Here is a 27,521-nt window from a genome sequence, read left to right on the forward strand (position 1 = left end):
AAGAAAGAGAAGTGTTCTTTGTGGCATTAATTTTAGAGGGTCTCTCTCTTTGAAAACCTAGACTGCAGGTAAATTATCATGTACCACAATGTTTTGCTTATCTTTTCTGCCTCATACCACCATCCTGCCTGAATTCTGCCTTAATTTCTGGCACCTGGAAGTACAGACATGTTAAAAAACAGTGTATATGACTCTTGAAGATGCTATCCACTTCTGGAAAATGTATTCACTTTTATTTTGCTTCTTCCAGGAAATCTGAAAGTGAAAAAAGAATATTCTCTGCTAGTGTGTGTCAGACCGGATGTGAGGATTGACTGAGGATTTCTGCTGAGCACTCTCCGGCCTTCAGTTTCAGCTGTAGCCAGTGCAGAGAAGGTGTCAGGCCTGGGTCTGATGGTGTCTTGGAGCTTACTTGTACAGACCCACTAATTCTGAGGCTGCTTAAAGCATTGAAAAATTTACTGTTTTAGATGGAAAGTGATTAACACTGGGAAATAATTTTTGGTTTGAAAATCATCCTGTGAGAGTGGTGAGGTACATTCTTCTTGGATTTTCCACACTCCCAACAGGGCCTGGGGCTTCTGTGTAGCAATAACAACCCTCTCTCTGAGGGTGCCACACATTATGCATACTACTTTGCTGACATTTGACAATCACAAGTGGAAAAAAGGAAGAAGTAAGGAATTAAAATTAGCAGGCACCATGGCATGGTTTTCCAAGGAAACAGAGCCTTCCTTTACACTGGGAACATATGAGCACTATTAAACTGGTCTTTGATTAAGACCCATGAGAGGAAATTGTGGGGTAACTGTGATACCTTATCTATAGTCACTGCAATCACTTTATAGTATGACTGTGGGGTCCACAATTAATCTCTTTTAACATAAAACTCCACTGAAGGAGACTCATATTGCTAAAGGTTACTCAAAAACAAAGGTTAAACTGAGAAGAACTTTATGCTTTAAAAAATGGGCTGGGCTTCTTCATCTTCCTAATTTATTTTTGTTTTTGTTTTCTTTCTATCCTGGAAGTTTTGCACAAAGAAGATCGTGTTGATGAAAAGAGTAAAACTCTGTAAAATATTTGAAAAGATTTATTCTGAGCCGAATATGAGTGACCAATGGCCCAAGAAAACTCTCAGGAGATCCTGAGAATGTGTGCCCCAGGTGGTTGGGCTACAGCTTGGTTTTACACATTTTAAGAAGACATAAGACATCAATCAATACATGTAAGATGTACAACGTTGGTTCTGTCCAGAAAGGTGGGTAAACTTAAAGTGGGAGCTTCTAGGTCATACGTAGATTCAAAGATTTTCTGATTGGCAATTGGCTGAAAGAGTTACATTATTGTCTAAAGACCAAGAATCAATACAAGAGAATGTCTGTGTTAAGATAAGGGGTTGTGGAGACCAAGCTTCCCATTATGCAGAGGAAGCCTCCAGGTAGCCGGCTTCAGAGAGAATAGATTGTAAATGTTTCTTACTTGAGTTGATTCTCTCCTGGATCAAGAAAAAGGCCTGCACAAGAAAGGGGATTCTCTTGAGAATGTACATTTTCCCCCACAAGAGACAGCTTTGCAGGACTATTTCAAAATATGGCAAAGAAACACATAGGGTAAAATACTTTTGATTTCTTTCAAGCCCTGCTATCTGTCATGTGATGCTATACTAGAGTTAGGCTGGAAATTGGTGTCTTATTGCCACAGAGTCTTAGACTTAAGTTCTGTTCTAACATTAATATTGGTCAGCTGTACATGAATTCCAAAAGGGAGTAGGGAATAATAAGGCATGTCTGACGCCTACTTCCCATCATGACCTGAATAAGTTTTTCAGGTTAACTTTGGAATGCCCTTGGCTGAGAGGAGGGATCCATTCAGATAGTTGCAGGGCTTCGAATTTTATTTTTGGTTTACAATAGCATGAACAAAGCAGAGGTCTGACTGCTTCGTTCCAGTGAGTGGTTATTCTGGAACATTGCTCAGGGTACCATCTTCTTACTCTTCTTTGAGCACCACTAAATGAAAAGGTCCCCTTTCACCTTGTAATCAGCAGGAAGTGGGATTCTCTTGAAGATGTTGAAGATGACAAAATAAACTTAAAGGATTGTTCATCTGCTTTTGAGCTAGGGAAGGTATAACAATATGCTTCCTGGGCTGGGGGGATGGGAGAAAAGGGAGAGAAGAGCCTCTTTTTGGGCTTAATGAAATTTTTGCTTGTGTTTCTTTTGAAGCAGCAGGATCTTTGGGGCAGAATAGCTCCTATTCCCCTGTGTCCCCCACAAAAAGGGAGGACAGTGAACAGAATTTGGAGCATAGTGGAGTGGATCTATGTTCAGCTGCCACCTTCCCATAAATCCTATGAGTAGCCACCTAGGAAGATTCTCTTTAGAGTCCAGAATTTGGACGGAACTAGTCAGCATAACTGGAACTCAGTTTTATCTGGGAATACACTGTTGTCTCACCAGGAATCTGCTTCACCCCTTCTTGCACATATTTGTGGTCCCTAAAGGGGCAAGGTGGTGAGGAGGATGGCATAATGGCAGGGGTAGGGAGGGGGAGTGGAGAAGGATGTATGGGTCCGTGCAAACTCACAATGACGCTTGGTAAACTTCTGTGATGTGCAGGGCCTATTGTTGATGGCAACTCAGGGATGTCATTTCATGAAAGATCTCCTTGTCATTTTGTTTAAATGGCTTTCTTTTTTTTTGATATGGAGTCTCGCTCTGTTGCCCAGGCTGAAGTGCAGTGGTGCGATCTTGGCTCACTGCAACCTCTACCTCCTGGGTTCAAGCCTCCTGCATAGCTGGGATTACTGGTGCCTGCCACCACATCCAGCTAATTTTTTTCTATTTTTGATAGAGACAGGGTTTCACCATCTTGGCTAGGCCGGTCTTGAACTCCTGACCTCCTGATCCACCCGCCTCGGCCTCCCAAAGTGTTAGGATTACAGGTGTGAGCCACTGCACCCGGCCTTAAATGGCTTTTTAAAAACAATTTGCACCTATACCCTACTAATCACAATTGGCACACAAAAACAAATATATTGAGAATTTGTCTCTTTATTGATAACATAAGTTCAGAGGAGATAAGGTAGCCTGAGCGGCATGGGCAGCCCAGGTGTCAGTGGCACCAGAAAAACCCATCTCCAAACTAGCTCCTGAAGAAGGATGGCATTCTAGGGCTCGTCCAAGACGATGTAGACACAGTCGTCTGGGTCAGCACGTAGTTCATTGGCAAGCATTAATTCCCTCTGATGTCGCCTACATCTGGCCCTTTTATTCTTAAACCAAACCTACAATCAGAGGGAAAAGGGGATTGGTTTAGTATATTGAACAGTTAATGTCGTAATAGAAAAACGCAGGATGCAACTTTATATGCTATTGAGATTTTAAACTGCATCAGGAGAAGCTATTTCCTCATTGCTAAAATACCTTAGGAAAGTTAACAACATAGCCTGTGGCCCCCTTCAGCTCACCCTTAGTGAGGACCAGCTTTCTGCCAAGTCCTGGAATAAGCTTATTACTTTGTATCTCTCTTCTCCATTTCATTTATTTATTTATTTATTTATTTATTTATTTATTTATTTATTTTTTGGGGATAGGGTCTTGCTGTTTTGCCTGGGCTGGGATCCAGTGGTGCAATCATAGCTCACTGTGACATTGAACTTCTGGGCTCAAGAGATCCTCCCACCTCACCCTCCCAAGTAGCTGGTACTAGAGGTACATGCCACTATGCCCAGCTGTTTTAATTTTTCTGTAGAGGCAGGGTCTCGCTATGTTGCCCAGGCTGGTCTTGAGCTCCTGGCCTCAAGTGATCTTCCCACCTTGGTGTCCCAAAGTGTTGGGATTACAAGCGTAAGCCACTGTGCCCAGCCCCAATTTTAATATTCTTTAATGGTTACTTCCAGGTATTGGACGCAGTTCTGGCTTATGAGTTGTTCCAAGTCTTTGCTGTTAATTCAATGCCTGGCAACAGGGTAACAAAAGGTGTGCATCTGACAAGTGACCATCAACTATCCAGCTGCCTCCTGCTCCCTCCTCACTAGGGAGAGTTTCATCTTGTTTGTGGGAGAAGTTCGGCATGGTAAAAAGTGGGCCTAATTTCAAATGGTTTTCAGGGGATTGTTTAAAAAATCCATCTTTAGTATGTAGTAAATAATAGGAAAGAGCACACTGGAATTTTAGACAGGTTTCCTTCCAGGATGTCTAAGGGATCATTCGTCCTCTGGCAAGAGAGGCCTGGACACTGCCTTGATATTTTAGCCTGTAGCATTAAGGAAAGTTGAAATCAACTCGACCCAAATTAACTGAAACTCTCAAAAATCTCTGCTCACCCAATAGTTTAGGGGAAAGAGGCATACCATTGTCACCAATGCCAAATCTTCATTCTCCAATCTGCTGCACTCTCCAAACCTTCCTGGGCTCAGGACAAGGTCAGCTCACTCTGTTTTAGCTACAGCTCCAGGATCCTGGACTGGAGGTGCTGTAGCCCAGTAAGGCAGGGCCCCCTAGGCCCTGCTACTCAACCAGGAGATCTGAATCCCACCCCCTATTCCTAAGGCAGAAAGGTGGAACCAGCATTTTAGGAAGATGGTTAACATCAATGTGGGGGAAGGGTCACAAATATGGCTCCTCCCTAAATATCTGCCAACAATTAAAAAGCAAACAGACAAAAAGAACCTGTCAGTTAGATGTCACTATCCTCTCAGCATCCTAGTTAATGGAGTTTATATTGTATTTATTACTTTCAAAAGTTCTCAAACTGCAAATCGTAAGCAGCACAAAGGGCCTTCTTTCTCTACCTGACACGTCTTTTTTACTTTCCCATTTAAGGATTTGCAGTATTTCTGCTGCATGAGGCCAGTCTCTAAAAGTCTAAAAGAGCTCATTTTGGGAGCTTTCAAGTGTACCACTGGTCAAATCTCTATAAACATAACCAAAGTGTACAGTGGGTTAACTGGTATGTTCTGATATTAGGTCTGCATTCCCAATACTGGTTTCATAAACCAGTTGCATTACATCTGCAAAAGCTATGGGGAAACTATGTATTACTTTCTTGGGGGAAATTTATGCTGTATAGTTTGGAGATACATGAGAGCATTCTGTCTCTTCCCTTATTTGTATTTTGTGGCTCATATTCTTTTCAGAGCACTAAGGAGAGAACATTATGTCGACCCAGGGAGGGGAAAAACAACTCACCAAGCCTTGTTTTTCTTTTCCTCTGAGTTTGCCTTACCAGCCGGAGAAAAGTGATCCCAACCTCTTTTCAACTTCTCCAACCCGAACCAGGTGTGATTGTGAGCCCACCCTTTGCCATTAGGATGCCAGCACTCAGTAACCCGCTTTGTTAGTCTGCTTTTTTGGACAACCCACCACCAGATCTGCTGTGCATTTCCCTCACTACACTCACACATGCACTCTGCATAAAAGCTAATAATAAGGTCATCCTGATTTTTGTTTTCTTTTCTTTTTTGGGAAAACATCACTTTGATACTATATATGGTTTTCTTTGGTCTTAAGTGGTCATCATTTGAATCCTATGACCTACAAATTAGTTAACACTGCTTAAAGGAATGAAAAGTATTTGAAATTAACATGGGTGTGAACCTACCCTAAAATGAGGGCCACCTCTCCAAACAAATTCCAGAAAACCCACCTCTTCAAAAAAGTACCACCAAAAAGAAATATAAATCCTTAGATGGATAGAAATTCCTCAAGAGAACAGTCACTTAAACATTTAGTAGTTTCATAATGTTGAATTTGTATAGTATGTGCAAAGCCTATTTTGACCATATGTCTCTCTAACCTTTTCACCCTTCTTGGTCAACTGAAATGAATTCAATATTATTCATTTTGTTTGCTTCATTCTTTAGACAATTTTCCAAAGCATACAAACCTTACAAACCTTCCTCAATTTCAAAATAAGGTGACTATTTTAGCAATATTTTCAGGTTGACACATCGAAGTATTTTAGAAAATTAAAACTTAGGGCTGCTACTCTCTATACTGCTTTACCAATAACTTAAAAACAAACGAAGAAGGACCAGGGGCTTGGACATATAAGCTATCTTCCCATCAGTCTCAGCTTAACTAATATACATTATTTAGTCATGTAATGTGTTCTGTGGGTGAATTACTCCCTCATCCCAATATTTATAAATTCACTCATTTAGCTAAGTGTTTAGGCCTGGCTTTAAATAATTTAGTACACTTGAACCCTCATATAACCCTGCTCCTTCCTGCATTAACTTGAATACTTCTAAGGTAAGACTGAGCCCCACAATGAGTCTACACAGAAATTGTTCTACACAGAAATTGTTCCTAAAAGATCCTAAAAGATACCAGTGTTAGAAGGAGTTGAATTTTATTTATTGGATACATACATATATGTATATATGTCTATTATATTATGTATCTGATACATATATGTGTATATGTATCTGATACATATATGTGTATATGTATCTGATACATATATGTGTATATGTATCTGATACATATATGTGTATATGTATCTGATACATATATGTGTATATGTATCTGATACATATGTGTATATGTATCTGATACATATGTGTATATGTATCTGATACATATGTGTATATGTATCTGATACATATGTGTATATCATATATGATACATATATGTGTATATCATATATGATACATGTATGTATGTATCATATATGATACATGTATGTATATATTATATATACATAATATATAATACATATATACATATATGTACTATTATATATGTATAATACATATAATGTATACATATATAAAATATATAATACATATATGTATATATGTATTATATATGTATATATTATATGTATTATACATATATGTGTTTCATATGTATGTATTTGTCTAATTTTGTATACAGATTAGGAGAAGCAGTCTTGTTTTGTTTTTCCTTTAGGAAATCATATTCCCTAATTGGAATGGGAAAGAGGAAAGAACCATAAGCTGGAGCTTACTCCCTTTTCTACCGACAAGGAACCCAAACTTCAAAACTTATTTGTCAACATAAAAAAGACAATAATAAAAACAACAACTTTAGAACGTTCAGGACAAAGCCTTCAAAGCCTTCAATGCCCTGAAGCAGGTTTTAGAATGGCTGCCCTCTCAAATTGCTTTAAGTGTACTGACCCGCACTTTGTCTTCAGTCACACCTAAGTTTTCGGCAAGTTCCCTTCTGTGGAGAGAAAATCACACATGGTTAGTATTCAAAGTTGTGGACGAAATGAAATATATAGTATGTACTATTTACTTCATGCTTGTTTTACAATTTATAATCTCCCCTCACACCTCCCCCAAGTATATACTTTTCTCTAATTCCCAGCTCCATGGTTGCTTTAGAAATGGTTTACCCTCATCACGAAATTTAAGGTGACGTTAACAACTCAGTAATCAAGAGAAATACTTTTTTTAAAAATTGAGACAAGGTCTCACTCTGTCTCCTAGGCTGGAATGCAGTGGCGTGATTTCAGCTCACTGCAACCTCCGCCTCCAGAGTTCAGGCGATTCTCGTGCCTCAGCCTCCCGAGTAGCTGCGATTACAGGCACATACCACCATGCCCAGTTGATTTTTGTATTTTTAGTAGAGATGGGGTTTTGCCATGTTGGCCAGGCTGGTCTTGAACTCCTGCCCGTCTCAGCCTCCCAAAGTGCTGGGATTTGGGGCATGAACCACTGCACCCGGCCAAGATGACTAATTTAATGCATTATTATTATTATTTTTATTATTATTATTTGAGACAAGGTCTCACTGTCATCTAGGTTGGAGTACAGTGGCAGGATCACTGCTCACTGCAGCCTCCATGTCCTGGGCTCGAGCGATCCTCCTGCCTCAGCCTTCCAAGTAGCTGGGAGTACAGGCACACACCACCACACCCACCTGGCTAATTTTTTACGTTTTATTTAGAGACGGGGTTTTGCCATGTTGCCCAGGCTGTTCTTGAACTCCTGGACTCAAGCAATCTTCCCACCTCGGCTTCCCAAAAGCGCTGGAATTACAGGCCTGAGCCACCGTGCCTGGCCCTAATGCACTATTTTAATAAATAACAATTAATGCAAAAATCTGTGATGAGGACCAGGCGCTGTGGCTCAGGCCTGTAATCCCAGCAGTTTGGGAGGCCGAGGCAGGCAGATTGCTTGAGCCCAGGAGTTTGAGACTAGCCTGGGCAACATGGTGAAACCTTATCTCTACACAAAAAAAATACAAAAATTAGCCAGGTGTGGTGGCCTGTACCTGCAGTCCCAGCTACTCAGGAGGCTGACACGGGAGGATGGCTTGAACCCAGGAAGCAAAGGTTGCAGAGAGCTGAAATCGCACTGCTGCACTCCAACCTGGGCCACAGAGAGAGACTCTGTCTCAAGACAAAACAAAAAAACCAGAAAAACAAAAAACCAACCAACCAAACAAAAAAAAAACTATGATGAACAAATTATCAAAATTTTAAATAAAGGAAGGATCTAGCACTGTAGTTGCATGACAGTACCTCACTCTCCTTACCCCAATTTCAATAAAATTTTATTTATAAAAACAGACCAGAGCTGGGTGTGGTGGCTCACTCCTATAATCCCAACAACTCAGGAGGCTGAGATGGGAGGATTGCTTGGGTGACAGATCCCCCACTCAACAACAAAAACAACAACAACAACAAAAACAGGCCATCATCACAGGTAATAAAAGAAAAAATAGATAACTTGGACTATATCAAAATTTAAAACTTCTGTATATCAAAAGATACAATGAACAGAGTAAAAAGACAACTCATAGAATGGAAGGAAATATTTGCAAATCACATCTGATAAGGGGTTAATATCCAGAGTATATAAAGAACTCCTACAACCCAATAACCAAAAAAAAAAAAAAAAAAAGAAAGAAAGAAAGAAAGAAAAAAACCACTCAGATTTTAAAATGGGTAAAGGACTTAAAGAGACATTTCTCCAAAGAAGATATACAAATGGCCACTAAGCACATGAAAGGATGCACAACATCACTAATCATTAGGGAAATGTAAATCGAAACTACAATGAAGTATCACCTCACACCCATTAGGAAGGCTATGTAAAAAACCCCAGAAAATAACAAGTGTTGGTGAGGATGTGGAGAAACTGGAATCCCCATGTACTGTTGGTGTGTATGCACCTGTATCTATAAAATGGAATATTATTTAGCCTTAAAAAGGAAGGAAATTCTAATATATGCTGCGATATAGATGAACCTTGAAGACCTTACGCTAAGTGAAATAAGTCAGTGACAAAAATGCAAATACTGTATGATTCTACTTAAATGAAGTACCTAGAGTAGTCAAAATCATAGAGACATAAAATAGTAGAATGGTGGTTGCCAAGGGCTGGGGAAAGGGGGAAAAGGGGAGCTGCTTAACTGGTATAGAGATTTAGCTTGGCAAGATGAGAAGAATTCTAGAGATCTATTGCACAACAATGTGAACATACTTAACACAACTGAACTCTATAGTTAAAAAGTGGTTTGGACGGTAAATTTCATATTTCCGTGTATTTTACCACATCTTTAAAAAAGGGAGGCACGAACTAGTTTCCAGGTTTCATTCACATAAACATTGCAATAAAACATTTACCTCGATGCCCAGGAGGTAAATATCCCCTTCCACACCAGCACAAAGGCAGGCAAGGACCCCCAGTGGCTTTTTCCTCATGATTGGGTGGGGCAAGGGAGAGAAAAAGATGCCTCGAAACGAACTTGGGAGATCTCGCGGCTCCTGGAGCAGGCCACTTACCTTGTGGGCACATCAGGGTATTGAGTGTGTTGGAAAACACTTTCCAACTCCTCCACCTGCAACAGCGTGAACTTCGTGCGCCGAATTCGTGGCTGCATGTTCTCGGGCTGCGGATCCTCCATGGCCGCCTGGGCCGGCTCCTCCGGAAGGGGCTGCAGCTGCTGCCTAGGCTCCTGGTTTCCACCGCCGCCCTCGTGGATCACGCCGCCATCGCGGTTCATGCCGTTCTCGTGGTTCACGCCGCCCTCAGGGTTCATATTACCCATGAGGCCTGGAGCTCCTTGGCCAACATGGTCTTCTGCGCTTGATGCTGCCCCCAGCTGAGGTATGGGGCTTATTTTTACCTGGTATACATTTAGGCAGTAGAACACGGTGTCATGGACGAGCGAACGCGCCATGGCTGGAGCGCTGTGCCCCTACACGAACTCCGTGGCGTCTGCAGCTGGAGTGGGGGTTAGAGGGTGGAGCTAGTTTCTGTTCTCATGCTTGGCATTGGTTACAGTTGCAATGAGTGAGACTTGCTTATGCGCACAAGCAAGAGAGGGAATGGAGAGGAGTGGGGGGATGGGAAGTTGGGGGGTGCAGGTGGGGGTGGGGAGTGGGGGGTTGCAGGTGGGAGTGGGGGGTTGTGAGTGTGGGGTGGGGTGCAGGTGGGGGGTGGGGGTGCGGGTGGGGGCTGGGGGTGTGCACTGTGAGGGTGGGGGTTGCGAGTGGGGGTGGGGTTTGGTTGGGGGGTGCAAAGCTGGGTGGGGGTTGCAGTTGGGGATGGGGGTGTGGGTGGAGGGTGGGGGGTGCACAGTGAGGGTGGGGGTTGCGGGTGAGGGTAGGGGTTGTGGTTTGGGGGTGGGGGTTGTGGGTGGGGGTACATGGTGGGGGTGGGGGTAGCAGGTGGAGATGGGAGGTGTGGGTGGAGGGTGGGGGCTGTGGGTGCGGGGTGCTTGGTGGGGGTAGGGGTTGTGGGTGGGGGTGAGGGGTATGGTATGGGTCGTGGGTGGGGGTGGCGGTTGAGGGTGGAGTGGGGTGGCCAAAACATAGGGGCAGTGTGGAGAAGAAAAGGGCCAATAGGAGGCATATATGTATGCAACATGGGGCCCCAGCTTGCAGCTTTGCTGACTACACCCTACTTGGGCCTAGTTACTACTCTGAGGAAAGCTGATTTGGGGGCTCAGGGGGGAGGTGAGATCTCACGGTGACCACAGGACTCCCTGAGTAAAAGTTTGGAGAATATCTCATGGCCTGACCCTCCATATTTGGCAGCATGCACAGGGCACGGGCTATTAATTAAGCTGAAATGATTGACTAGGGGGCTGCTTGTTCAGAGTTCCAGCAAAGGCACTGAAAGCAGAGCTGCCATGCTCTCTTCAGTGCTGGGATCGGGATCTTGGAGATGGGCATGCAGAGCATTCTGGGTGGTAAGATGTGCTCTGCAAGAAATCTAACGCACCCTTTGAGAAAGTCAACACAGAATAAACACGAGGCTGAATCTGTTAGCCTGAGACTGAATATCTTTGGCTATGCAAGAGAAACCTGTACTCATGGCAAAATGGAGTGCTATAAGGACAAGCAAAAAATAAATAAATAAATAAAATCAGGGATGCTATAGGAAGAGTCCCAGTAAGGGCATACCTGCCAAAAATCTCCAATCTTGGGATGGAGATTTGGGATCTACGGATATGCAGCTTACTGGATGTGGGGCCACTTCTGCTCCACAGAGCCTCGTAACTACACAGCCTTCCTACCACTGACCCCAATAAGCCCAATTACGAAGAAAAACCCTGAAGAGCCTGGTGCAGTGGCTCCTGCACTAGTCCCAGCTACTCAGGAGGCTGAGATGGGAGGATCACTTGAACCCAGGAGTTTGAGTCTGCGGTGAGCTAGAATCACATGGCAGCACTCCAGCCTGGGCAACAGACAGAGGCCCCTTTTCTCTAAAATAAATAATAAAATAAGAAATAAAATGAAAATGAAAGAAAGGAAAACGCTAAGAGAGTCTGTCATGAGGAAGGGCGTGGACGTCTTCTGAGGGTGGACAACTCATGAATCCTTAATTTTTCTAGAGATTGTATGTGTGCTCTTAAGTGATGTTATATAGTTTATTTTGTTTTTTAAAAATATTTTTTAAAATTTTATTTTTAAATGTTCTTTTAAAAACTTTCTGTATCTATTTATATCTATTGGTTATTTGAGGTTTTTTTGGCAGCATATATAAATATGCAGACCCTTTGAGTCTGTAGCCTACCAAGAGAGATAGCTCTCGTCTTCATGGTGATTCTGAGCATGGAAAGGCCCTTGCACTTGGCAGCATGACAAGGACTAAGCCACTTGCCCCATTAATTGACGGCCATCCACTGGGCTAAGTGAGATCCTTGCGTTCTATCCCTAGTGAGAGAAGAGAGAGGAAGAAGAAGAAAAATAGAAAGATAATAAGAAAATAGAAAAAGAAATGAAGAAATGTACATTGTGGGGAGCAGGAAAGGACTACCAGTAATGGGAGGCATCAGCTAGGAGCACAGATCTGAAGCATGACTCACTGTGTGTCCTGGGACACTGGATGAATCTATCTGGTTCTCAGCTTCCTCACCTATAAAATGGAGATAACAACAGTGTCTCGATCATAGGGTTTTCATGAGAGTTCAATGAGGCAAGACATACATGTAACTAACTGAACACAGCTCCGACTGCTCACCACTTGCAAAGTCCAGTGAACAAGAACGACGTCTGGTAGAAAGAAAGTGGCTTTATTCCAGAGCTAGTTGAGGGGAAGTAGTACAGGCTGCCTTGAGGAAGCCACTACAGCCTTTGGGGCAGAAGGCAGGAGCTTTGAAAGCGGGGCTTGGCGTGAATGGCATGCAGGGGAGAGGGCGATGAAGTGCAGAGTCTACGTGACTTGCTTCGGATGTCTTATCTATCAGGTGGTCTGGCTGGCACTGTCATGGGCAGAGCTAGGTTGTAAGTTGAGGCAATCTCAATTTGCCTCCTGGTAGGAGAGAGTTCTGGAGGTTCCTGGTTTGCTTTAAGGTTCGGTCTCTCTAACTTCTAAGTAAACACGTAGTTAGATAAGCTTGTTGTGTAGGGAGTGTCTGGTGGAGAGAAGGTAAAGGTTATAATTGCATTCCCAAAGAGCTAAGTAGGAGGTGTGAGGAAAGGAAAAAGGAAAAAATAATTCATTTGATTCTTTAAAAAAGAGGTACTTGGTTACATATAGACTGTTTTATTCTTTTTCTTCAACTCCAAATAGTCAATTTATCAGCAAATCCTGTTGACTCCGCCTCAGAAACACATTCTCAAACCTTTAATTTTTTTTCTCTGACATGCTTAAGATAATCACTATCATCTTAAACCTGGGATATTGCATTAGTGTCCTGTCTCCCTGCTTTCACCTTTTTTCTCCTATAAACATTCTCCACCCAGCAGCCAGAGTGATCTGATGATGAAAATGTGAATTACACCATGGTGCCCCTGCTTATCACTTTCATACTGCTTGTTCTTGGGTTGGGTCCAGATTAGGTACTTAATACATGGTAATGCTTATTACATTATTATTTGCTCTGGTATCTAGGAATAAGATATATTAGGCCAAGAAAGAAAATCTATCTGCTGAGTGAAAGACACACTCTCCTGGCACATTTCCTGGCCCAGGGCTCAAACATGCAGCAACCAACATAGGCTTATTGATGGAAGCACATATAGGTACATAGAAACGTGATACATGTACTGTTTTCACAAGAAGATGCTCTATCTTTATTACATGCTGCCAGAGGATAACAATCACTCTCTCTCTTTCCCTTGTGAATAAAAAAATATGAAAATATGAAAGTGAGTCAAGTAGGAAATGTGAGGCTGCATGATCTGGTCATTTGTGAAACTGTATAATTAAGCACCTTAATTAATCCTCAAAACACCTCTATGAATTAGGTATGATTGTTATCTCCATTTAAAAAATTATTAAACCAAGGCAAAATGAGAATAAACTGCTCACCAGATTAGCCAGCTAGCAAGTAGTGAGTGAAGCCATGATTCAGGTACCCAGTCTGGTTCTAGGGTCACTGCTCACATAAATCTGTTACATCAGGCCGTGATTTGTGGCTATTTTTGCTTAGGATGAGGGTTCCATTAGGTACTTCAGGTTTTCAAGAGTGAATCAAAAATTAAAAATTAAATTATATTTAAAGTAAAACATTTAAGTAAGTACTAGCTTTTCTGGTGCCCGCATAGGGCAACAACACTCACCTAAGATGCCTATGAGTGACTGAAGGTGAGAAAACACCGGGGTACACTGTGGAAATCTGAGATGTGGAAGAACATCGAGCTGTCACAGACGTCCCAGCTAGCCTACTGCACTCCATGATTAAAACTCTTACATGTCTCTCATGCAGCATTTGATCCAAGGCTGAAAATTGATCATGAACTGATTAGTCAAGAGAAGGAGAGGGGGCCAGACTCCAACAAAAGTTAGATTTTGGTTGAAGTCAGAGAGAGGTTGTGAGATTGCCATCCCTTGACATCTTTTTAAAAGTGAATTGTTTAATCACCTTTTTTTAAAGCTGATTTCTTAGCCATCTTGCAGAAATATGAGGCAGGGGCACTTATCCATTAGGTACAGTAGGTAAGGTACCTAAGCCCAATGACACCCTTAGCGGCCCATGAAAATGGTTTAGTTTCTTTCATAAAACGGTGCTGAAGATAATGATAGTTGCAAAGGGAAAAATACGGTAGACCAATATCATAGTATGATACCAAGCATAGGGCCTATTATTGGAAGCTATTTCCAGTGCTGAGGATATTAACATCTGGAGCGTCTGCAAAACACATCTTGAAGGGAGAACCATAGTCCTCAATTTGGCCTGCCTCTTTTATTTGACAATAAAGTTTTATTTATTTCTGAGCATAAGATTAGGATTTTATTTCTAGAAAAAGGGAGAAAAGGTGGAAGGAGGAGGAGGCAGGGAAAAGGTGGAAACTTGCCCAGGCCCACAGCAGGAGCCCAACACAGGGAACACTTAAGCTTGTGTAGAGTACTTGTAACCAGAAGCCCGGAGGTGGAGCACAGCAGAGGATGCAATGTGTCACTTTCGCGGCCAGAGCCCATGCAGTGTAAACATTAACATTGTTGGATGCACTAAGCACTGGGCTGCGGTCTACACTTGCATTCTGAGGTGGTGGAGTCATGGCTAAAATTTTGGAGTACTTGGACTTTTCTCAAGAAGCGTTGCACTTCTTGTCCAGACTGGGGATTACCGCAGATCGCAGCCCAGAGTCTGTGGAGGCGCACCGTTTCATCAACAGCAGGGACTCAAACTTCAGCCCAGGAGAAGCCAAGATGGCACCGTTATCGCACCCCGGGAATCGAGGACCGGGAAGAACTTAATGGTCAGTGCCTGGATGGTGACAGGTGCTCCAGTGAACTCGGGCAAACTACCTTTTCCTGCGACAGCCGATTATCTTTGTGCAGCTTTCAGTTTGCGACCCCAACCTCCTCCAGCCCATAAACTCAGGCCTCCAGTGTTCTGATCTTTCTCTTTGCCTTTCCGCCTTTCCAGATGCGATTCCTCCCGTGATCTCAGTGATTGTATCGGGCGAAAACGAGGAGGGCAAAATACCGTCCAAATGTAAACAAGGAGCAGCCGCACCAGCAGCACCAGCAGAATGCCGCGGTAGTGCGGCAGGCCCTGGCCCCATGGACAAAGAGAAGCTCGACAGTGGCAGTGGCCACGAACTCAGAAAGCCTGAGGACAGTCAGCAGCTCCTCTGGCTGTTCACTTTCACACTGGTGCAACTACAGAAGCTGAAGAACATTTTTCAACTCGTTCCATACCCGGACGTGTTAGCTAAGTGGCATGCTCAGGCGGCACCGACTTTTCACGGAGCAGGGGCTGGGCTCAGGGCTTATTCTCTTTCCCCAGGCCCCTTCCAAACCTTTCTGAGCCGAAGGCTACCTAGGGGTTTCAAGGCTGCTGGGGCCTGTTTGCCCTTGGGCTTCAGGGTGGAGGCAATGCCTCCTGGACACCAAGGTAAATATTTTCAAGCAACATTCAAATGAATCAAGTGGGGAAACTTTGGCCTGATAACTAGGTTTGTGTAAGTAGAATTTGATTGGAACAAGAACCATGATCAGGGTGAGGAGAGTAAGGCATGGTCGTGCAAGTGGATGGGCAAATTCTGGTTTTATTTAAATGTTTGATAATTTGCTCATAATATTTTTGATTTTTCAGAGTAGTGCAAAAAGTGTTATTTTTCTGGAATCCTGAGTTTTTTTTTTGTGCCCCCTTACATTCACTATGGGGGAAAATCATTCCTAAAGAAAGCCTCAATCTGGATATTACAAAATAGCGTACTCGGGGAGAGGTGTTGGGAGATAAGTATTTAAAAGCAAGCTTGAAATGAACAACATAAATTTTGTTTCATCCACAACTCTAAATACTGAATCTTTGTGGCTTTCTGTCACCAGAAAGGAACTTGTAAGATGCATGAGCATGACTGAAACCGGTGTGCAGGTCACTATACCCGAAAAAACTTATTTGGCAGGGCAGCCATTCTAAAACCTGCTTCAAGACGTAGATACCGTTGCCCTAGATATTCTGAAGTTGGTGTTTTTCCAGGTTTGGGAAATAAGTTCAAACTTTTGAGTTTTTGCGAATAGAAAATGGGATAAGAAAACCTCAGCTTATGGAAATTTCCCATTATCAGAGCATACATGACTTCAAAAAAGGCCAAAGAAAATAGAACCAAACTACTTTTCTAGTTCCTATATATTAATACAATTAAATATATATGTGAGTAATATCAGTATGAAGTATCTAAATGTTATATTGTATATAAATATAAAAATAATATGCAGTATATGTGTTTGTATGTATGTGTGTGTATATATATACACACACATACATATGTGTATATATATTACGGAGGACATCTATGTGAAGATTATCAATAAGATGGGAATAAAAGCATTGTCTATGCCATAGAATTGAGGAGAAGAATAAATGACAATATATGTAAGTACCTAGCACAATACCTAGTCACAGAGTAAGACCTCGGAAATATTTGTTACTATTACTCTGTAATATATCCTCTCACTGCAGTATAACCCATGGCATATGTGACATAACAGAAGAAGCCTGGTTAGGAGTCACACATTTGGTTCTTTTGGAGATACACACTGAAATATTTACTGATGAAATGATGTGATGTCTAGATGTGCATCACAAAAATCCAGGGGGAGATCCAAGTGTGTTTGAGAATTGGTTAGGGTATTCATGAAACAAGGTTGTCTATGAATAATTGTTGAAACTGGGTAATGGGTACAAATAGAGTTCATCTTTACCATTCTCTCTGCTTTTGGATATGTCTGTTTGCATAATAGAAAAACTGTAATAATCAGAGTTGTAAATTCAAATGTTGACAAGGCCAGACAGGTAACATAAAAGAGAGAAGCAAGCAGGGTAGGGACTGTGGCAAACTGGGAAAGAATATGTCTCTTCCAAAGGGGCAGCCAGTATTCAGCTCCAGCTTAGTGTTGCTGGCTGGCAATGTTGGGCCAGGACTGCCAGATTTTTCAGTTTTTCAAGATTGGCCACAAATTATAATGTTGATATGAAGCCTTCAGTTCTTTAAATGTTGGTAACTAACTGAAATATGTTTTATTGAAAAGTATGCTGGCCATCTAAATCAGGTCTGCAGAACAGACTCAGGCTGGAGCTGCTAGTTTGTAAACTCTGCCTAAGAAGCCAATTTTAAGCAATTTTCATTCTCTGGAGCAGTAGAATATAATTGACAGCATTTCTAAAGCCAACAATCCAAGAATGCCATTGTGCTGTCCTGCTGTTCCTTATTATAAGTCCCGTGCCCATATATGCTTTGCTTTCTGCCTTCCATCCCTACCTGAAGTTTTTCTAACTTTATCTTTCATTCTCTTTACTTGGTTCTGATCTTAAGGTTCAGAGCACTGATGACCAAGACTTCGCAAGTGTCCAGGAGAGGAGACCTCACAGTAATGAATTAGGCACCAGCTCACCTGATCTTTCTCTCTGGTACATTTTGCAGCTGTTCTTAACAATATGCAGGTCCTTTGGACAGTTTTCAGAAATATTATGCCTCAAGGGGCAAAGTACCAGGCTGGAAGGGCAGGGCATCCTTGAGAAGGAAAAGGGAATTTTATAAAACTAGTATCAATTTGTGATCAAGTAGAACTTCCTGAAGTTCAGCAGTTCTTTCAATCTCCCTTTTTTTCTTTTTCTTCTCTTATATTGAAGTAAAATTTAAAATTTAGTACTTTTTATTTTTTAAAAGCATGTATGGCATCATTTTAGTCTTATTAAATTCTTTCTGCATCCATTCACCCATCCTTCTTTATTTTGTGTGTGTGTAGTGGTCTCTGTGAGAGGGTTCATTAATGCCAATCCTGATCATTTCTTCCTCATGAGATGTCAGTAGATTTGTTTTTTTTTTTTTTGCTTTGGACTTTTATGAATTGATTGAATTTTTATGCCAATTATTTTTAAAGTATTACATAGAAGAACAAATGGACAGAAAAATTTAAATGCAATCAAATCTTGTTGATTTTGAAGTATAGGAAATAATCTTTTTTTATTATACTTTAAGTTTTAGGGTACATGTGCACAACGTGCAGGTTTGTTACATATGTATACATGTGCCATGTTGGTGTACTGCACCCATTAACTCGTCATTTAACATTAGGTATATCTCCTAATGCTATCCCTCCCCCCTCCCCCACCCCACAACAGGCCCCGGTGTGTGATGTTCCCCTTCTGCATTGTCAGGTAAACTGCAGGACACTCACTTGTATTTGAATTTCAAATAAACAACAAATATTTTTGTATAAAGTATGTCCCAAATATTGCATGAGACACAGTTATCCAAAAATATTTGTTGTTTATCAGTAGTTTGACTCAGCACTCCGTATTTTTATTGCAACTCTCATATAAACATGTTGTCATTTTCATAGGAAATGCTTTAAATACTTTGTCCTTTTTTCCTCATCCATTCATCCTATTTATATTTTTCTTTTAATTTAGGAGACATTAAGGAAAACATTAGGTACTTTGATTTGAGCCATCCCTATAATTATACACATGCATATGTTATATACACTCATATATATATTATCTACATACAGATATATGTGACAGTGTGCTCTATATAATACCTGATGTAAACACACGCGAAACACAAACTGAACTGACTGTATTGTTGAAACAGCTGCTCAGTGAAATACGTCTTGTGGCCTGTGGTCCTTCTGAAACCGACCCAACAGTTCTATAGACCAGTGGTCCTCAGCCTTATCGGCACCAGGGACTGGTTTCGTGGAAGACAATTTTTCCATGGACTTGGCGGGCGGGGCAATGGTTTCGGGATGAAACTGTTCCACCGCAGATCGTCAGGCATTAGTTAGATTCTCATAAGGAGCGCGCAACCTAGATCCCTCACATGTGCAGTTTACAGTAGGGTTCGCGCTCCTATGACAATAAAACGCCACCACTGATCCAACAGGAGGCAGAGCTCAGGCGGTAATGCTCGTTCACCAGCCACTCACCTCCTGCTGTGCAGCCCATTTACTAACAGGCCACAGACCAGTACTGCTCTGTGGCCCAGGGGTTGGGGACCCCTGCCATGGACTGTTCTTTTTGATAAAAATAGAAATGGACCCTTCTGGTCTTAAAGTTTGAACCTTACATTTGTTTTATCTGAGTTCCTTCCTCAGGAAGCAACCTTCAGGCCTCTCAAAAAAAGGGATCAAAGAACTGAAACTCACCAGATCACCACATCCAGACAGTGAGATGCTAGGCCCCTCTTTCATCTTGATTGCTTCCTTGCCCCTCCCTAGTTCCTGTTTTCTTATACATTGTTAAATTTCTTCCTTGCTATATAAACACCTAGTTTTAGTTGTTTCGGGGGATGGATTTGAGACTGAGCTTCCATCTCAGCTGCAGCATCCGATTATAGCGTTTTTCCTTGGCAATACTCACTGTCTCTGTGATTGGCTTTCTGTGCAGTGAGCAGCAGGACTTAGACGGTAGCCTTGGTGTTTTGGTAACACTTCCCTTCAGTCATTTCGGAATGAGGCAGAGAAAGGACAAGGTCTCCTGTTTAGCTTAGACTTGAATGTCATGTGGAACTGGAAGGAGACAGGGACCCAGTTGCCCTACTGGCTTTTTTCTTTATCCCCTTATCCCACAGCAGCAGTGAGGTATCTGGGAGTCCTTGGGCTCTGGAGGAAATGTCAAAGTTGTTGGAAAAGCCCCAAGCCCAGCAAATCTGCCCACTCCCTGCAGGACTGCTGCTTTCACTTTCACTCTTGCCCATGGCCTAGGGACTGGAATGGCCTCGGCCATCAGCTGGGTGGCCTCTGCCAAAGCTCTTGAAACCAGTCCTAGTGCTCACACTAGTGGTCGTGCTTTCTAGGGTGGCCCTCTGCCCCACATGGCATCCCCTTAGCTTCTGTCTTCTGGTCCGCCAATTATGGCAGCTACCCACACCTCTATGGGTATGACAAGCTGTGGCCTAGCCTCCTCAATAAGGAGAGGGAGGACAGCCTGTGGCAGAAGTGAGTGAGCTCACCTGCCTGCAGAGTCCCTGACATCTTACTTCTGTCTATTCACATTTCCTCTCTGCCTGCCTTGTGTTTTCACCCTTTCAATTCATCCAACTGATGGATCCCTTATGCAACCTACCTACCCCCCTTACATTCTTACTCTTCATCACGTCCCTTCATAAGGTGCCCTGGTCTCCTACTTCTCCCTTTCACCTTCTGCTGGAGCACACATGGCCAAACACCTCATATTCACTGGAATTTCCTTGTCTTGTGTTATCATTAGAGAAAATTATATATATGTTATATATTATATATGTTAATATATTAATATATATTGTATATAATATATATATTATGTAATAAAAACTGTATTTTTTAGTGATAAGGTCTTGCTATCTTGCCCAAGCTGGTCTGGAACTCCTGGCCTCAAGCGATCTTCTCACCTCAGCCTCCCACGCAGCTGGGATTAGAGAGCATGTTTTTATTCCCCACTACACTGAGCTCCTGGAAGGAAGGACCTCTGTTTTATTCATCCCAGAATTCTAGTGCTGACAAAGATTCTCTTATTGACCAAATTTTACTCAGGTTCCTTTGAGCTCTTTTTCAACTAGGCCTGGATTTTTGGATTTCTGAGTTTGTCTCTGCATTGTCCGATTTCAGCTAGGAAATTGCTAAGTCCTGCTAAGTCTATTTAGCCATCCCCCATATCCAACCACTCTCAATATCTAATCTGGTTCCTCATCCTCCACCATCTCCCAGGTGATGTTTGATCAACCTGGTGCCTTAAGCAAAAATAATGTCAGGTCGGTTTAGCCCAAATCTTCCATTATGTCTGATGTTTCCTCTTAGTAAATTTCCATCCATTGACTCCCACCTTGTTCCTTGGCTCTAAATTCCCACTTGCCTGCATTGTATTTTAGCTGATCTCAGTCTATCTCCCCCATTGCAAGATGCCATTGCAGTGATTCCTATATTTATCTTGATATTTCCCCCTTGAACACAGTCTTTCTCACCATCTTTAACAAGTGTCATTTAAAAAAAATTGAACAGTAATGATGCTGTGACTTTTATAGGATCAGATTCATCATTGGACTCCTGGACCTATCACTGCGGACCTCAGATGTGCACCTTTTAAGCCCTTTCTTTCACTCCTGACTGATTGATTTGGGATCCACTGCTAAGTCAGACTTTTGAACCATTGTTCCAGGCAAACTTCTGTTAAAGCTGGTAAGGATTGATTTGATTCTTAAGATTCTGAGTATACTCTCTGAAGCAGGTTAGAGTCCCAGGCTTCTTTTGAAAGGTATCTCCTAGGCTGGATGGTCTCCTTCCTGGATCTCTGTCTTGAGTGGGGATTATTCTCTGGCTCCCTGGGCTGAAAGCTTTTCTTTCTGGATTTCTATTTTGAGTGGGAATTATTCATTGATTCTTTGGGCTGGAAATTTTTTTTTTTTGAGACAGGGTCTTCCTTTGTTGTCCAGGCTGGAGCGCAGTGGTGTGATCATGGCTCACTGCAGCCTCAACCTCGCAGGCTCAAGCAATCCTCCCACCTCAGCACCCCTGAGTAGCTGGGAGTACAGGCACATGCCACTATGCCCGGCTAATTTTAATTATTATTATTTTTTTTTGTAGAGACAGAGTCTCACTACATTGCCCAGGCTGGAAATTTTTTTCCTTGTTACTTTGTGAGGCCTCTCTGTTCTATTTGATCCTGTTTTCCCCACGGGAACTTCTGAGTCAACTGAAACACCATTCTTGAATTCCTACTGACTATATGCTCCACCTACACTGTCCAACTCCTTCTTGTTGACATGGTTTTGCTGAGGATAATTTGGAACTTCACTGGTCTTTTTGGGAAACTTATCATCTCCCCAAACTGGTGTCTCTAAGACTTCTCTCTTCCCACTGGTTTCTCTCCTCCTTCCTCCTCTTACTGTAACCAAATGCAGGCTAAGCTAATCATTGCTTGCAAAATTGAATAACAAGGACGAGGGTGGTAAAAAGAAAGTGATTTTATTCCAGAGCTTAGCAGTGGGGAAACAGAACAGGCTCCTGCCTTAAGGGAACTGCTTTAACTTTCAGGGAAGAAAGCAAGGGCTTAAAAAGGGGAAGTTGGTGTGAATGGCATGTAGGAGGGGCAAGGAGGTGCGAGGTCTATGTGACTCGCTTGGATGACTTATATTGAGTGATGCCATCTGATGGTCTGGTCTGCACCATCATGGATAGAATTGGATTGTGAATTAATTGTTGTCTTGAGACAATCTCGTGGTGGGGAATTCCAGAGAGTGCCTGTTTTGTTTTGAGATTTGGTCCCTGATACTTCTAAGCAAACATATATTTAGATAAGCTTTCAGTCTAGGTGTTACTGGTGGAGGGTGTCCAGGTTCTTGGCGTTTTGAACAAAGAATTGGACAAAATGCACAAAAAAAGCAAGTAAAGAGCGAAGCAACAAAAGCAGAGATTTACTGAAATCGAAAGTATACTCCACAGGGTGGCAGCGGGCCTGAGCAGCGGCTCAAGGGCCCAGATACAGAATCTTCTTGGGTCCAAATACCCCCTAGAGGTTTCCCATTGGCCACTTGGTGCTCACCTCACGTAAATGAAGTGGTGGCCTGCAATCAGTCTGAATGGTTGCGGAAAGCAACCAATCAGAGGCTGAAGTGAACTTACAAAGGTCACATCCTATGCAAACATCTGGTGGTTGCAGAAAGCAACCAATCAGAGGCTAAAGTGAAGTCAAAAAGTTGTACTTCTATGCAAACGAAGACCTGGCTGGCAATCAATCAGATTGAGCTGAACTGAAGTTATAAAGTTACACTCCTATACAAAGGTCTGATTGGTTGCCAAAATCAACCAATCAGAGGTACTTTCAATTTCCCATCTGCAGCAAAGGAAAGGTGGAGGTTTGCAAAGGGAGTAGCCTCTGGTCCTTTTGTTACTTAGGTGTGGAAAGTTAGGGCTTTCCTTTCAATTTAGTTCTAGGAAGTCAGTATGAAACAGCTTTAGGTTCCCTGCCTGCAGACCCTATTCTCCTGCTTCACAGGGAGTGCCTGTTGGAAAGAAGGTAAAGTTTATAATTGTATTCCTAAAGAGTAAAGTAAGAGGTGAGGGAAAAAGAAAAAAAGGTAAAAATAATTCTTTTTAAGAAAATGAGGTACTTGGTTACGACTCCCCACTGTCAAATTCCATTCCATTTTCATGGGATTTGGGCATTGTTTTTATTCTGGCTACTTACTGCTGAAAGTGGGAGGAGTTACAGGGTATCAGAATGGAACTGATCCATTGGAGTTGGAAATATTCACAAGTACTGGGGTTCACAGACTATGTTTGCTGGAGCATTATGGTGCGAGGCCAGGAAAGTCTCTTGGGAAAGCCTGTCTTGCATTTCCATACAGAAGTTGCAACAGCAGTAAAATCCAAAGAAATATGCCTATCCCTGCAACCAGGGCCAAAGTTATAAGCAGCTTTTGCCACCAGGACGGTCCTGACCTGAACCAGGTTGCTAACCATTGAGCTAGTGACAATGTGGGGTCAGACATAGTTTTGATTTGTTGGTTCATGTCTTGCAGGGCTAACATGACATTTTCTGAATTATCTGGGATAATATTTAGCATTCAGTCTTAATTACTTAATTATCATGCACAGTCCCCACTATCAATTGTATCCAGAGTTCCTGTGGGGATATGATGACAGGTGGACTCAATACACAAATTTAACAGGTTTTTTTAAGTTTATATTTCCCACATCTTTTGGTTAAGACATACAGTAGAGGTCATAAATGTTTATGAAGGCAGTCTTGACACATGTGTATGGAACAAATATGTATGTAACATATGACTCATGTTTATTTTTGTGTGGGGACTTAACATATAATGTATTATAATTAGGCCCTATACATCAAAAGGTCTTTTTAGGACATAAAGGCATGCAAATGTGTACTTTTTGAAAACTAGCCAGAATTAGCCTATGGTCGGTGGTCTTGTTTATAGTTTGGTATCTTATTGTTACAAAGAATCTGTCTTATCAGTCTTATGATCTCTATTTTACTGTTAATGCTGGTCAGTTTTGCCTAAATTCCAGAAAGGGTGGGGATGGTGTAGTGAGGCATGCCTGATGCCCTGCTGTCTGTCATGGCCTGAAACTTTTTCTTTTAGGTTTCTTTGGGATTCCCTTTGGGCAAGAAGGGAGTCCATTTAGTTCGTTGGGATTTAGGATTTTATTTTTTTTAGTTTATATTCCCTACTGCTTTTGGTTAAGACATACCAGAGGCAGCATTGATAGCTAAACTGAATTACTTGTCAAAGTAATTGGCTTTGTACAGGCAGAAAGAGGGCAGGTAGTTGTATGGAGAAAGAGGGCAGGTAGTTGTATTTACATTATGGATGGGTGTTGTGAATATAGAGAACTTACTGAGGCATTACTGCGTCTGTTACTAAATCTATTGATGTTCCAGTCTATTTTCTCTCTACTTTTCTTATAGCAGCTCTGACTGATGTGGTCCAGGCACACTTAGGGCCACTGACCCCAGGTCAATATGTCACCTGCTCTTAAAGGACATTGAAATGCTACTTGGAAACTATGCCATTCTTTGGATAAAGAATTACTATCTTTAATTATTTGAAGTGCTAATATAGTGACATAGCTCAAAAAATGCAACAACAATATAAGGTAGTTAGTAAAAGGCTCACTTCAATCCCCTTCCCCACACCTTCCCACTTATCACCCCAAATATATTAATATTATTTATGCAAATAATGTTCTTGTGCCTTCCCTTTTTTATACAAATATACCGTTTTCCACGTACTCTTGACATTTTTGTTACTTGCTTGAAAAAAATGGTTTGTATAACAACAGGGAGTTTCTTTTTTCAGATGAAACAGTTCCATATACTGATTGTGGTGATGGTTACATGAATTTATACATGTCATACAATTTTATAAAGCTATACCAAAAAACTGAAAACAAATACATGTGAAAATGGACTAAATTCAAATAGGTTTGAATTTTTGTTAATATATTGGATCTCAACCTGGAATGAGTTTTCACCTGGGTCACATTAGTAAATGTCTGGAAACATTTTTGTTTTTCACAACTGGGGAAGGAGGTATAGGTACTACTCCTTGAAGAAACTTTTTCTGAGAAGTGAAGGAGAGATACTTGGGAGTAGTCAGAAGGGGAATTCAGAGTGATAAGGAATTTTTTTTTTTAGTATTCAAAAAATTTAAGTATATTCATCTGCAGAGGGGAAAGAAGCAGTAAGGGAAAGGCTGAAGTTATAAGGGAATGGAAAATGGTAGTGTAGGGGCCTCCAGGGCTCCATCTCTTCCCCCAAAGCAACTAATAAGCTGGCAAAAACTGTCAGAATCAACTTTTGTTGAATTCTGGAATCCAGCAAAAACTCACAACAACCAAGGAAAGCTTGGTGAAAAAAGAATCTGTTGCTTTGGGGTAAGAGAACACTTTGGTATTTTAAACTACCCACCTCCATCCTTCACACCCCAGACCTGTAGTGGCCTTAGGGATGGCAGCCTGCATTCCTAGTGCTAGACGGAGCAATACAGACCTTATTGTCAAAGAATTGTGCTTCTAAGTCTTAATCATTCTAGCAGCTACCTCAAGAACTGGAACAAAGTCTTGCCTTTGTTTTGTCCAACTCAGAGTGAACCCAGGGCTGGAGCAGCTTCTTGGGCAGCTTTGAACCAAAGTGTTTAAAGGCATGGGCCAAGCATCCAGGGGACAAGAAATAGACAATTAAAAAGCCTGGGAAGCACAAGGTTGAGAAAAGAGGTATGTGTAGGAATAAGGGCTTTTAAAAGCTTTTGTGTATACAGAGGAATCAAAAAGGCTATGTGCTAGACACATGCTCAGAAGTGGCGAAGAAGACCCCCAGGCTTTCACTTTTGGAGTGCTCTCAGGCTCTACATAAGCAGGAAGTAAAGGACGAGGAAGAGTTGTAAGTAGTCTGGCTAAGCATTGAATGAGTGCCATAATACAGAGCCAATCTCCAAACACTGAGAAAGTATTAATATTATGTTTCTTTTTTTATTTTCGTCATTTTGGAATCTCGGAATTCAACACAACTCTTTCAAAACACTGGCTGGCCACTAAGTTAATGGAATACAGACTTCACTGGTTATACATGACAAAGAACACAGATTGTATTAGGCCATTCTTTCACTGCTATAAAGAAGTACCTGAGACTGGGTAATTTATAAGAAAGGGGGTTTAATTGGCTCGTGGTTCTACAGGCTGTACAAAAAGCATGGCAGCATCTACTTCTCAGGAGGCCTCAGGAAGCTTTTACTCATGGCGGAAGGCAAAGCAGGAGCAGGCACTTCACATGGCGAAAGCAGGAGCAAGAGAGAGAGAGAGCAGGAGATGCCACACTTTTAAACAGATCTCCTGAGAAGTCACTCACCATCAGGAGAATACCACCAAGAGGATGGCGCTAAACCATTCATGAGAAACCACCCCTATGATCCTATCACCTCCCACCAGGCCCCACCTCTAACATCGGGGATTACAATTCCACATAAGATCTGGGTGGGGATACATATCCAAACTATTTCACAAATTTTACAAAAATAGTTTAGAAAGTCACTACATAAGCAAAAAATAGCAATCCAAACAAGCAGCAACAACAAACCCTGAAGAAGGGTGAACAATCTGATTTCCAGAGTTGCCACATTATAATATTCAGAATGTCCCATTTTCAACAAAAATACAAGACATAAAAATCGTGAAATCATATTAAATTATAAGGGAATCCAAATAGCCAACACAAAGTTGAAAAAAAATAAAAGTTGTAGGACCCAGATTTCTACATTTCAAAAATTATTACAAAGCTATAGTAATGAAAACAGTGTTGTACTGGTATAAGATAGACATATACATCAATGGAATAGAATAAAGAAACCAAAAATAACACATACATCTATGGTCAATTTATTTTGGAAAAGAGTGCCAAGACCATCTGATTGGGAAATAATGGTCTCTTTAACAAATGATAGACAATTGGATATCTACATGCAAAAGAATTGGGTTGGAAATCAACATCACACCATGTACAGAAAGTAACTCATCATGGAGTGAACATATAAATATAAGATTTAAAACTATAAGACACTTAGAAGGAAACATAGGGGGAAACTTCATGACCTTAGGTTTGGTGATGGGTTCTTCAATATGATACCGAAAG

General features: G+C 41.7%; 1 protein-coding gene across 2 annotated transcripts in view; it reads right to left on the reverse strand.

Moving 5' to 3' along the window:
* Positions 1 to 3,038: 3,038 nt before the first annotated feature.
* Positions 3,039 to 27,521, reverse strand: part of LOC100437009 (rhox homeobox family member 1) — a 124,390-nt gene continuing 99,907 nt past the window's right edge. Inside the window, exons 1-5 of one of the 2 annotated variants that reach the window (XM_002832052.4) lie at positions 13,751 to 13,974; positions 12,303 to 12,352; positions 9,772 to 10,213; positions 7,154 to 7,199; positions 3,039 to 3,289 (exon numbers count right to left, since the gene is read on the reverse strand). In XM_002832052.4, the coding sequence (XP_002832098.1) occupies positions 3,173 to 3,289; positions 7,154 to 7,199; positions 9,772 to 10,169 (561 nt within the window). In that variant the 5' untranslated portion in view covers positions 10,170 to 10,213; positions 12,303 to 12,352; positions 13,751 to 13,974 and the 3' untranslated portion in view covers positions 3,039 to 3,172. Of the gene's footprint in view, positions 3,290 to 7,153; positions 7,200 to 9,771; positions 10,214 to 12,302; positions 12,353 to 13,750; positions 13,975 to 27,521 lie in introns of those variants that run through there. The other variant, XM_063721190.1, reaches the window with a different exon arrangement.

This window comes from Pongo abelii, chromosome X (assembly GCF_028885655.2).
Source record: "Pongo abelii isolate AG06213 chromosome X, NHGRI_mPonAbe1-v2.0_pri, whole genome shotgun sequence".
NCBI lineage: Eukaryota > Metazoa > Chordata > Mammalia > Primates > Hominidae > Pongo > Pongo abelii.